The sequence below is a fragment of the Erigeron canadensis genome, chromosome 2 (genome assembly GCF_010389155.1).
Source record: "Erigeron canadensis isolate Cc75 chromosome 2, C_canadensis_v1, whole genome shotgun sequence".
NCBI classification, from domain to species: Eukaryota; Viridiplantae; Streptophyta; class Magnoliopsida; order Asterales; family Asteraceae; genus Erigeron; species Erigeron canadensis.
The window spans coordinates 10,144,035-10,157,095 of record NC_057762.1 but is presented as its reverse complement, the minus strand read 5'-3'; the positions used below and the strand labels follow the sequence as shown (position 1 = coordinate 10,157,095).

The following is a 13,061-nucleotide window of genomic DNA, read 5'->3' as shown; positions in this document are numbered from 1 at the left end:
TCTTCACATTGAAATTACTTTCACTATTAAGCCCAACATGATCGAGTCGTTATTCAGCTAGACCTTTTTAAGTTTTAAGTTTTACCAACGTTTTATAAGGTTGGAGCAACTTGATGGCAATTACGTCGGCTTGTACTTAAATAGTTAAATGTTCGATTTTTTTCTCCAAACGGTTTAAAGGTGTATTTGATTATTGATATGATGATTTAGCATCAAAAAATTAAGTTTTAATGTAATGTTACACATAGAAGTGGTTTTATGTAGTAGATAATTATGTTGTTAATGTTATACCTATTTCCCATTAGGACCATCAACCATGGCAATAGGAGAGGCATGGAGGCTGGAGCTAGGCATGCCCATGCCTAGCGGCAAACACCGCCGCCAACGTCAAGGCATGGGCTAGGCATGAGTTATTTAGGCATTGATTGCCGCTTAGACATGAGTCTTGAAGTGTGAGAAATGTGAACGTTAGAAACTATTAACGGGTATATTTGGTTTGAATTCTGACCGTTATAGATTTTGTAAAAAAAAAAAAAAAGTTTTTTTACCTTTATTTAATTTACCTTCTTCATCAACTAGACACCTTCGCCCAAAAGAACACCTCAATATTTCATTTCCATCTTCCATCGATCACCTTAATCACCATGGACCCAAGAAAATCATTTCCATCTTCCATCCATGTCCTCGTCGTCCTTGGAGAATTATGTTTCTTCCCCATCAAGTATCACGGATCTCAGTTGGATATCGGGGATCTCTTTTTAAATAAATATTAATTCAATAAAGTAAAAGATAATTAAAAGAATATGTAATTCAACCTTTTTTTTATGCATAAATTAAAATCTATATTAAGTATTCAATTAATATATAGTATATTTCAAGTTTGGATATAGAGATTGGGGATTTATGGTTTATCATCCTCGTCTCCATCCGGGAATAGATATACATCCCCGTATCCATCCACATCTCGGGTCAACTCGAAAATTCCCTGGTCAAACCAGGTTTGGGTATCGGAACTTCATCGGATATGTATATTTTTGTCATCCCGTAAAAAAGTGAGTTTTCGATATAATGGTAAAAAATAATCTTAACCGATAAATTTAATTGTAAGTAGTTTTTTGTTATACTCGTCTTAAGGTTTAAACCGTCGGGTTTGATAAATCAGTTATAATCAAATAAAAAAAGTTATTTCTTTATATCTAAATTGTTTTGAAAACTTAAATATCTAGTGTTTTCCAAAGTTAATCATTTATCTTAGATGTATAGATTTTACTTTTTTTTTATAAGCTAGATATCATTTTTGTAGATATGATGATAGTGTGTATAACTTCGTTTTTCTAGTCAATCAATTAAACAATCGATTTATAAGTGGCAATCAATTTTTATCAATGTTTTTAATATTGGTATATATACTAATTGGTATTACCGGTAATGTCGGTACCGGAACTATCTCAGTATTTTGTCCGGTATTTTCACTGGCCAGTTTATCTGATATTTTTCTAACATTACCGTTCTGATATTTTATTTTATTTTTTTTTATATTTGAATTTTTTAAAAAGTTGTTTTTATGATTCTTTAATGTTATTTTTTTTGTTATTTGTAAACTTTAAAACTTGTATTTTTGTTATAAAATAACCATTTGGTATTATTTTTGAGTGGATTATAATTGTTTTGACTATTTTTGTCAAATTATAACAAGTTTAATAAAATTTTATAAATAAATTCAATTCAATTCAATTAACCTAAATCAGCCATATCGGCCGCTATTTTACGGTAACACCTAAAAAAATAACCACACTCTACGATTAAAATACTGATTTTTAAAACATTGATTTTTGTTATTTATTCCGTTCAACTAAAAAATAGTTTTTAATATATTGATTAAAGGGTACATAACTTAAAATAGTTTTCCTCAAAATCTAGCTGCATTTTTATTGAACACCTTTTTACTCGTACAGTCGTACCAGAATTAAAAGATAAGTCGTACAGTCGTACCTATACCATACGTATGGAGGAAATGGTTCTACTTTTGAAAAAGCTCTATTTGTGAAATAAAAGTGTCATAACTTTGTCTTCCAAAATATTAATTATATATACATGTGTCATAAAGCATATTGACTTAAACACAAAAAGTAAATGAAATGTTCGATAAAAAATATGGTAAATAATTAATAATTTACGTAGTCTTAGATTAATATGTTTAAACTTAGCATAAAAATATTGTATTTTGATTATCTATATATTTATACTATAATGAAAAAAAGATGTTGAGGTATACTTGACACCTCTTAAAGTCTTTTTAAGCCTAAAACTATTTCTTAATTACTCCAGGTCTCTCCTCTTTTTTATATTTTTTTTATTTACTTAATAAATAGATAATTATATTTAAAACTTTATCCTAACTCTTTTTCTATCAAATTTTTTTTTATAAAAATTTTAAAAATTTATAATACCCTTAAAACTCTCCCAATACATATATATATGTGTGTGTACACAATTACCATTCAATAACCTTTTCAAGGAATTATAATATATACTATCTAAATTTTTATTAATCTTTTTCATTCATATTATTCTTCTCATTCCTATCGCTAATAAACAAATCAAGTTTCATAAATTTCTCAAAAAAAAAAAAACATACAGTTTTATTTATATCACTTTAATTTTATTTTTGGTATTTTGTTCATGTTTGTTTTTTATTTGATATTGAATTGTTATGTTATTGTTATTTTTCATCTCTTTTAATTTAATTTGTTGTCAATTGTAGTTTGATTATGTTTTTTTCTTCTACTACAAAAGGGTTTATTTTTAAAAATTTTTTTGTTAATGTTTTGTTATTTATTATTTTGATATTTATCTTTGATATATATATATTTGATTATATTCAAGGTACAGAGTATTTATAAATTAACTAAAAACTTAACCATAATCCCGGGGTTATGTTCAACCCTTTTAAAATAAGAGAAATGCTATATCTACAAACAATCTTTATAGACTGAGTTGACACCAATAAATAACTTATGATTTTTTCTTTCTTGGTTCTCTCTCCATATATGATTGGTCCATGTCAGTTAATAAACTTTGGTTATAATCATTTATTTGTAACTGTAGCATTCCTCAAAAAATAATTTATAAAGTAAATTAGATGTATCCGTTTTCTATAATAGACCATCAACTTTTTTCGTTATCAAGTTAACATATCGTATTCTTTTATTTAAATTCAAAAGTCGAACCAAACACAAACCAGTTTCAACATATACATTAATCATGTCAACTCGTTTAGTCGTTTACAAAACAAATTAAAAGTAACGAACTTATAATGTTTTGCTCTCTGATTGATAAGTTTAGATAAGTTGGTGTGTCGTAAATAGGGTGTTTATTGACCCCAAACCCATCCAATTTAGCAAACGTGTTTGTCGTGTCAACCAATTTAGGACCCAGACCCATTTGGCCACAATTCAAACATGTTCATTCACATGACGTCTTGCAATCGGGCTCTGTTTCTTTATGCTTTCATGTTCTTTGGACCACGGGTTAGGGTCTTTTTTCCTAAGATGCACATTTCTGAAACTTATCTAAAAAGAGTTAAAAATAAGTTGGCAGGTTGTAAAAAGGTTTAAAAGACCAACCAAAATTCTAGCCTATTTATTAAACGTATTAGTCGTATCAATCTACTTATAACCCAAGCCCATTTATCCCAATTCCCAAATGCAAACCCGTTTACTTTTATGTTGTATCACGTACAGGTCGTGTTGCCGATTTCCACCCTTTCACCAAAATGGAAAGAGGACAAACATAAATTGTGTCACCGGATTTGTTGTTTATATCACATTCATCGTCCAACATTATGTTTAACGTTTTCTCCTTGTTCTTTGTATGGATCACGACATTTGTACAATGTGTTGCATCATTCCAAATATTTACCAATTACTACGAACCCACTTGTTATACTTTTATTACTTTTAACACTTATAAATAACTGTCCATTTCACTAGCTTATTGCAACATCAAATTTCAATGGCATCAGTAAGGAAATACACTACCATTCTCATAGTTACAACCCTTCTCAGTTTCGGGTTTCAAGCATTGTCTGATTCAGGGATCGGAACCATCAACGTCCCTCCATACTTACGTAAATTACACCAATGCACGCATATATTATATTACATGAATTACATTTTTTTCTTTTGATACGTATATCTTCTTTATTCTAACCAGGATAATCCTAACTACAGCCATAAAAAAAATTATATTTTCTATATCAAAAGTCCACCCTGAATTTTATTATAAAAATACAACTATCATTAGCAAGATCCTTATTTTAAATGCATGTTGGTTAACGATCACAGCTTCAGCATGCTATGGGTTTGAAGATAAGGGAGTTATGATAGCTGCTGCTAATGAAGATTTGTGGGATGGTGGAGCTGTTTGCGGAAAGTATTTCCAAGTGACTTGTACTGGGGGAACCAATCTAGGTACCCCACACCCTTGTAATGACAACCCAACAGTGACGGTAATGATCACCGACTTCTGCCCGCCTCCAGGTTGCCAGGGTAATCTTGATTTGGCTAACGAAGCGTTTTCTATCATTGCTGATCCAGATGCGGGAGGGATTCAGATTTCTTACCAACAGTAAGTGTGAACATTTTCACATATATAGTTTACTAGGTCTACACTGTTCTTATTTATACATATGAACTTTTGAATTGTACGTAACTGTTGAGTGTTGACATTGTACAGGTTGTGAAGAAGAATAAATATCATAAACGCTACCTATTAGATACCCGTCTCAAGGGTGTCTAATAAGCCTTATACGTACTGTAAGTCAGATGACGAACAGCAGATCTAGCAGTTTCAAACTAGTATTAAATTTCATATTGGTGTTAAGTTTCTCTTTAATGTCTTGTTTCAATTCCTATTAGGAATGCATTGTAAAATTCTTGATGTTGCTGTTATATTTTCATCATGAAAATGAGTTCTTTAAATCTCACCTATGTCAACTTAATCAACAATCTACTGTCCAATGCAAACTTTTAACACATCTAGCTTCTTACTACCTCAAATGCTTGAGAATATTTTCAAGCCTATAAATGTGTTAAAATAAAAAAGCATACAGCATGTAAACAAAATAAGTTCATGGTTATAGCCTATAATATATACATCGTAGATGGCTATGGCCGTGTGAAAAATGATAGGCCACGAGATCGGAATGAAGTCACTTTGCATTTTATGAGGATAATGCCAAAAAAAGAGTCGGTAGGAAGTGTTTGCTAACAGAATTGGTTGGTTCGATTTGTGATTAATGATCAAAGTCATAAGGGCCAAATATTTAGACTCAATCAGAGCCATGTAAGCCTATAGAGCAAATAAGACTTTTGTACTTTGATAGTTCCTTCTTCGTATGATTATCCTCATTAAGATTGATGAATACCATCGTATAAAATTGCTGCACAGCGTAGGCTTGTACATATATTAAAGAAAGGGATTCAATATAAACATCAAAGTTTTACAAACACCAGCTAATTGCTACATACAAAACATGCTATTGATATGGCTGTGCTGCAAACAGAAGTTGATCCATTCACATTTGTACACATATTTAGATTACCTGTGTCATGCATGGTCTCAGAGAACAGCAAATTAGCCTTCTATTAATCTGATTCCAAGTCGCTAGGGTCTGGCTATTTGTCGACCAATTGAAATTTGTCTTGATGGGATGGCGTTGGCGATGAACCATGAGTAAGCTGCTATTCCATAAGCTGAGCATATTTACGTGGTTTCGGTGGCAGTTTCAGCAGCCTGATCAACTCATAAGTTCGTGTATCTCTTCCACTATAAAGGCAAAGATCCAACGGGCTCAATCCATCCTAGACACATTATAAATGACATCTTAGGCTAAATATCTGATCAAATATGATCTTGCACAGGCAAACACATCTGAAATGGCAAAATGGGTGGGTCAGAGAATGGGTCAAAGAGGGTAATTTTGGTGCCAGTCAAAACATGCCAGGATGGGTTAACCCAAAACAATTATTGTGTGTTTTTACATAAGTAGTGCGTCAAATTTGATTGCAAAAATTATTATGTTTCAATAACAATAATGTAGGGTTGTTCTAAAAATGATAGAGTGACTTGGAGGTTTTTTAGTAAAATGATTGACAAAGTTTAAGGCATTAAAAATATACTTTGGGTGACTTTGTATCCTTTCAACTCATTTAACCTGCTTACTTTCCCTTTTAGCTAATTCGATTAATTTACACTTTTGACCTAAGTTAATACAATACTCGAATGGACTCTTTCATAAATAAACGGGTCGAAATTGCAGCCATTACACAAAAGTCAAACAAGTTCAGAGGAAAGCAAGTACTTGGTTTTTTAGGGTCTTATCGGCTTTCTTGATCAACAGTAGCCTCACCAAATCAGTTCTACGGGCTTGAACAGCTAGATGCAGTGGGGTCCACCCATCCTGAAATAGATTTTAAAAACAAGGTTAGATCAAATGAATGACAAATAAACACAGGTGATGCCCATAAAGTAATCAACAACATAATAATTCAACATACATTGTCCTGGAGGTTAATATCCACGTTATATAGTAAAAGGACTTTTATCATTTGAGTTGACGCCGTGCGTACTGCATAATGCATGAGAGTAGCGCCTTCCTGTTGCAGCGGAAAAAGCAAAATCACAACGCACCAGGGCATTATTTGAAGTTCTATATCCAAGTATATATCATTCCTTTCCAAAAAAAACAATAGCAAGATACATTGTTATCTGATCTGCATTAGATAATGAAATATGCCCATGCTTACTTTGTCACGAACAAATGGGTTGGCTGAATTTCTAAGTAGATAATTACAGATGGCTTGCTTTTTGCCAAGTATTGCTTTATGAATTGCTGTAAGCCCCTCCTGCACATAAACCAATTTAAACTAAAAAACTAATACTAAAGCATGATTTAAAGACTATCACTTCACATAATTTCACAATTCAGAATAGCAATAACCAAGGAATAAGGAAACTTTTACATGGTTAGGAACGTTGATATCTCCACTGAATTTCATCAAATTGTCAACTAGGTAAAATTCTCCGGATGCTGCAAGAGTATGTAAAGGTTGCCATTTCCGCTGTTGAAACAAACATCAACACAAACTCAAAATTTAGTACTCCCCTCAATTCCATCTCATGTACCTTGCACCAATTTCTTTTTGAGACATTCTACCAGAACAGCATCTTCTTCTTTGGGGAAGTTGTCATCTTAAATTATTTTTTTGTCCATTATCTTAACTACATAATAGATTTATAAAATTGAAGTGGGTTGACAAGATCCCTTCAACGCTTCTCTATCAAAGGGTATTTCAGATATCTAAGGAGATACTCGAACAAGTAAGGTGTAACAGGGAACTTACTGAGGTGACAGCTTCCAAATCAGGAACCCGCCTATTCATAAGGACCTTCTCATCCTTTGTAAATAACTTACGTGCACCTAGTCAAGATTATAACAACGCAATTATATCGAAACCCAAGTTATATACCATGAATAAAAAAAGAGACTAAAATTTCCATGATACATATGCACTCTAACAAACAATATTTTCTAATTTAAAATGTATTGTAATACCCACTTCCTAAAACCCGAATGACATATCTTATATCGATACGAGCACACACATACATCATCAATTCTGAAAACAATATCATTTAAGTAATTTTAGACTTAAATATAACACCTTAATACCGTAAAGCACCAATGGAGTTACTTGTTTGCTAACTTACATTACACATCTAAAATACCCACAAAAACATAACAAAGCAACAAAATTCATAACATACAATTAACACGAAAGAACAAAAAAACGTAGAAATTCCAACAAAATACCGAATCCACAATTCGAATGCTAAAAGAAAAAAGAAAAAAACTCACCTTGGGGATCTTTAGCAGCCTCAGGGTCATACAAACCCGAGTTCAAAAACCTCGAAATATCATCCAAACTCCTTCCATACACCGCCATTTTCGGGTTCCTAGGTACCACTCTACTACTACTACTACTAACACCACCCTCATTTTCGATTTCGCTTTCATCCTCATTATCATTATTATCACTTTCCACCAAAAGGGTATCCGGATTATCCAACACAACAGGGTTTAATTCCCTCAATTTAGCAGCTTTATATTCTTTATGACTCGAGTAACCAATTGGGATTGGTTTCAAACCTTGTTTTTTCTTCTGTAACTTACTCCCAAATTCCATTTCCTGGGCCATTTTTCTTCTTTCTTTTTTGGTGATATTGATTTCCGCCTGAACATCTTTCCATTTTGGAGGTATTAAATCCTCAGATTTGACAACTTTATTTTGAAAATGTTGTTGGATAGGAGGGTGGTGATGGTGGTGGTGGTCTTCTTGGAAAATGCCTTCTTCGAAAACTAAACAGTCTCCAAGAACTTGCTCTTCTTCATCGTCATCTTCTTCAAAAAGTTGTAATTGTTGTTGTGGGTTGTGACAGTGGAGAGTGAAGGAGTGAAGGGGTGGTGGTGGGGATTTGATTTGGAAAAAGAAGAAAGATGGGTGGGAGTGGTTTTGGGGGGTTTTAGATGAGGTGGGTGTTATTGAAAGGTGGGAGAAGAGCGTGGTGGCGGAGTGGTGGTTTAATATGGACATAATTTTCTTGAATTCTCTTTTCTTCTCTTCTCCTCACCGGTGGTGACTTAATGGATGAACTTGTAACGACAACGATGATGATGATGATATGAGAAATGTTTTCTCTTTTTTCATTTTTCTTTTTTCTAAGTCACTATGGAAAAAATTGGTTTTTATTTTTATTTTTTATATTTTTTTTAAAGTATGAATTATTTGCTTGTAAAGGGAGATCTAACTTACGTTGTTTTAATCGGATCCGTATTAGAGAACCTTTTTACCCTTAATATTTAGTAGAAGGAGAAACCCCCAACTAAACTGTTCCAAACCATAACAATTAGTTGAGATAAAACTTTTCTCCCTCCATAGAATTCAAACTTGTTTTAATGGATGAATTTGATTTTAAATAGCTATTTTGGTGGATGGATTAGATGATGGTGATAATATGGGGCGGAGTCAAAATTTGATCTCAAATAGTTATTTTGGTTAGAGTATTCACAATGGTATTTTTTTATAGATTTTTTTTATATAAAAAAATGGTGTAAAAGTAAAAGGATAATGAGGGGAACCCTAGCCCCGGTATCACAAATGCATACCTATTGACCCACCTTGTATAGCCATATGATGTCGGTAAAATACCTCCATCCTAATCCTCACATGATCTGGGCACCCGAATGAACCGAATCCGCGTATTTAAACTTTACATATGGGTCTAGGCTTCATTAGTAATGGGTACCCTAAAAGAATTCTTTTTTATGCTCAGCAGGGATCAAACCTGAGATCTTAAGGTCACCAAGTGTTTGCCTTACCATTAGGCAAATTCCTTGTCGGTAAAAACGGTGTAAAAGATACTTCAACCAATTTTTACAAGTTCAAAGTTAAATAAATATACATAAATTTAGTAAAAAAATAAGTTTAAGATATAATTTATAGGTCGGTCAAAATTGAGTTTTTCGTTAACACTCTCACTTTTTTTAAAATGAAAAGAAAAACTAATGACCATGAACTATTACATGCATTAAAATTAGTATTTTATATATAAAAAATTATCTTTTAAATTTCGTATTAGGTCCCTCCTTATATTACTCACGTTCACACTTCTTCCATTATTCATCAGCTTTATCTTTTTTAGAACACTCCCTACTTATACTACCCACTTCTTTCTCACTTCTTCTACTAATCATTCATTATTTTATTATTTACTTTTTTATATTAAATAATTTTTAATATGATTAAAAATTTGTATATAAGTTTATTAATTTACACTATTTTAATAATAATATAAATATTATACTATTTTTAATAAATATCTATATATATAAGTTATGGAGTTAGAAGTACCGCAAAACTCGAATAATTATTTTGTAAATATAGTAAAGTCCAAAGGTTAAAACGAAAATTGATATTAATTTATTACTATATATACTTCTCATTCACTTTTTACCACAAAAAGGCTCCGCGCCCTTATCTCTTTCCCCAGAAAAAAATATGGGACAACAAAAATTTCATCATTTTTTTATTTTTCAAAGGAAACCACGAATTTGGGCCCCACTCTCAAGCTTGGATGCACATTTAAGTATAGAACAAAACCCCAGACACACCATTGGAGGCCACCTTTGCTACCTGCGTCTTTGAGCTCCTTCGCGTCAACCAGCGTCGGACGTGGGCTTAGACATACTATAAGGACCGACCTTACAAATTACAAATTTTAATGTACCGAAATCGTTTATACTTACCTCTTTTAAGAGTGCCTTACAAAAGGGAAATGATAATAGTATCATTATTTTTAATTATGGGAAAAAACCATATAAGGTAACATATTTATTCAAATTTCCTAAAAAAAGAACCTATTTAGTTTTCGTTTATTAAAAGGATTACGTTTCTAAAAATTTTTCAAAAAGGAAAATATCGTTAATTTTGAACGCTAGCCTTCTGTTAAGTGACACGTCATTAAAAAAAATGACATAACCTTACACCTGGAAACCCCATCATACCTCTCTCTCCCCCTTGAAGATTTCGGCCGGCTACCACTCTGCCGCCGTGAGCCATCGCTGGAAAACAGTCACCGGTCATTATATTGAATAAAAGTGCTTCAATAGCAAGAAATAGTGTCCGAATTGGCATTATCTAAACAACTAAATAGAGTAATATATCCTGATAAACGAATGTTTGAGCACGGATCGTCAGGCTCAATCACGGATGGCGCCAATGTTTGAGCACAGATCGTCGGGATCAATCACGATGAGGTTTAGCCGTGACAACCATCACATCTCCCGATACAGTGCAAACCTAACAAACTCTTCGCGAGTCTAAGGTGAGGATGGTTGTCTTAGGATAGAAACATCTTGATTTTTGATATCCTAGAAGGATGTTTTTGATATGATATGATCAATTGCAGACATTGCTGTAGTGAAGTGAGAGTAATTTTCTTTTTGATAGAAATAAAGTGTCTTTCATGTTGAGAATGTCCCTCAACTTTAATGAGAAAGAACCTTTTATAACACCCAGGAGTTAGGGCTTATCAGAAAATTGGGTTATTTCACTGCCAACCCAAACCGGTCATAAGCATATATATATATATTTATAACATATATAGTCGACTTGGCTAGTATATAACGACTTGTTGTCATTTATTTGGCCCACATAAATAAAATTATATATTATGTTTAGGCAAATATATTTTAATAATGTACATACAATTCTTGTTTTCACATATGTAACCATATACATGATCATATAGCTACTATAACCAAAATGCCTCTTGCAAGTACCCAAAAAAAACCTACGCTACCACAGCACTAACTGATTAAAATCCCAGAAAGTGTCTACGTTCCAATCTTAAGGAAAAACACTATCGTTTCTATCTATCTTATTAGTTACTACTATTAAAATATTATAAAACTTATACCTTTATTTATAAACGTGGGATTTGAAAATTTTGTTATAAAATTAACCCTCAATATTCTGTCATTTGAGAGTAATGTGGTTATAAATGAGTCTTATTATTCCAGTTTGATTGTTAATATTAATTATAGTATAATGTTGTTTTACGGTTTAATAAGTTCACATATTTTAGAGCAGTTTTTGTGTCTTTTTTGATCAAGTTCGCAAGAAGTGACTAAAACTGGACAAATATGGGAGAGATGTAGAGATGGGTGAAAACTGAAATGATCGATCTTCTTATTATATAGTGTAGATTGTGATCCATGTGAAAATATTCATGCCGATGTCTTGGAAGAAGTTCTGATGATGGAAACGACACACTTAACGGATGGTTGGCGTTAAAAACTCAAGATCTCCCCCTTATTGAGAAATTTTTGGAAATGGAATCCTTTTAATAAACGAAAACTAAATAGGTTCCATTTCTTAGGAAATTTGATTAAAAAGTTACCTTTTTTATGGATTTTTCTCTTTAATTAACTTATCACATATCAAGTGGTAGAGCTATGACTTTTATCGTTAGGTATAATACTAACAAACGTAAATCTAAACTACAAAATTAAATTACATCAATTTAATTTGTTTACATAAAAAATGATGTAGGTTTGTTTATAGATATTGATGATACGTCGATTAACACCTACGGTTCGGGGAGTATGTAATCTAATATCATTATATAAATAAAGAGAGTTATGTGGGTCCCATGCCACCTAGCATGGGGGAGTGTGAGGAAGATTAAGATATTTGGGTGACGATTCTCTACTGGTAACCGTATTATGTATACGTTTTTACGCAATCCAATCCTTTGAGGGTAGTGACTGTGTTAACAATGTTTTGAGAGATGAGAGTTTAAGTATTCTCTCTGATGGAGTTTTCTTGTTCCTTTTCTCTTGTCTTTCCATCTCGACTGCTGTCACTATTTATAGTGAATGTCCGAAATCTTTGGAAAGATTTTATTCCTTTTGTATAGATTTTATTCCGATTCTATTCATTTTCAAAGATTTTATTCCTTTGGAAAGATTTTATTCCGATTTTATTCCTTTTGGATAGATTTTATTCCTTTCCAAAGATTTTATTTCTTTTAGATAGATTTTATTCTGATTTTATTCTTTTTCAAAGATTTTATTCCTTTTGGATAGATTTTATTCCTTTCTAAAGATTTTATTCCTTCCCAGAAATTCTTGGATTTTTTGCAATATGAGATTGAATGTCATAACTCTTATTTGTATTTTACTTTTTATTTGTGCTATTGGGAAATTTGCACAGATAGGATTGCATACTTATTCTTTTTGGATAGATTTCATTCGTACATATACTATTATATCGTATGTATACAATTAAGCCCCCTAATTAATATGATAAAAATTTATATATTTTTGACATATGAATTGATAAAAATATATATTAAGCCCCCTAATTCTGGGAAACATGGTGTTAACTTACTGCTGGACCGAAATGAAGCCCAAAACCCCAACTCCTTTTATTCAT

At 32.1% G+C, this 13,061-nt stretch overlaps 2 protein-coding genes across 2 annotated transcripts; one reads left to right on the top strand and one right to left on the bottom strand.

Annotated features, from left to right (window-relative positions):
• The first annotated feature begins 4,012 nt into the window (after window positions 1-4,012).
• LOC122590053 (EG45-like domain containing protein) lies at window positions 4,013-4,982 on the top strand. The gene is made up of 3 exons (XM_043762386.1): window positions 4,013-4,129; window positions 4,347-4,629; window positions 4,738-4,982. The coding sequence occupies exons 1-3, from the start codon at window positions 4,015-4,017 to the stop codon at window positions 4,742-4,744; spliced, it is 405 nt and encodes a 134-aa protein (XP_043618321.1). The 5' UTR covers window positions 4,013-4,014; the 3' UTR covers window positions 4,745-4,982.
• Window positions 4,983-5,467: 485 nt separating this feature from the next.
• Window positions 5,468-8,770, bottom strand: LOC122587460 (ankyrin repeat domain-containing protein, chloroplastic). The gene is made up of 7 exons (XM_043759639.1): window positions 7,922-8,770; window positions 7,407-7,483; window positions 7,026-7,124; window positions 6,810-6,908; window positions 6,561-6,659; window positions 6,365-6,463; window positions 5,468-5,864 (listed from the first exon to the last, which is right to left on the bottom strand). Exons 1-7 carry the CDS (start codon window positions 8,655-8,657, stop codon window positions 5,745-5,747), a joined length of 1,329 nt encoding a protein of 442 aa, XP_043615574.1. The 5' UTR covers window positions 8,658-8,770; the 3' UTR covers window positions 5,468-5,744.
• Between the last annotated feature and the right edge of the window lie 4,291 nt (window positions 8,771-13,061).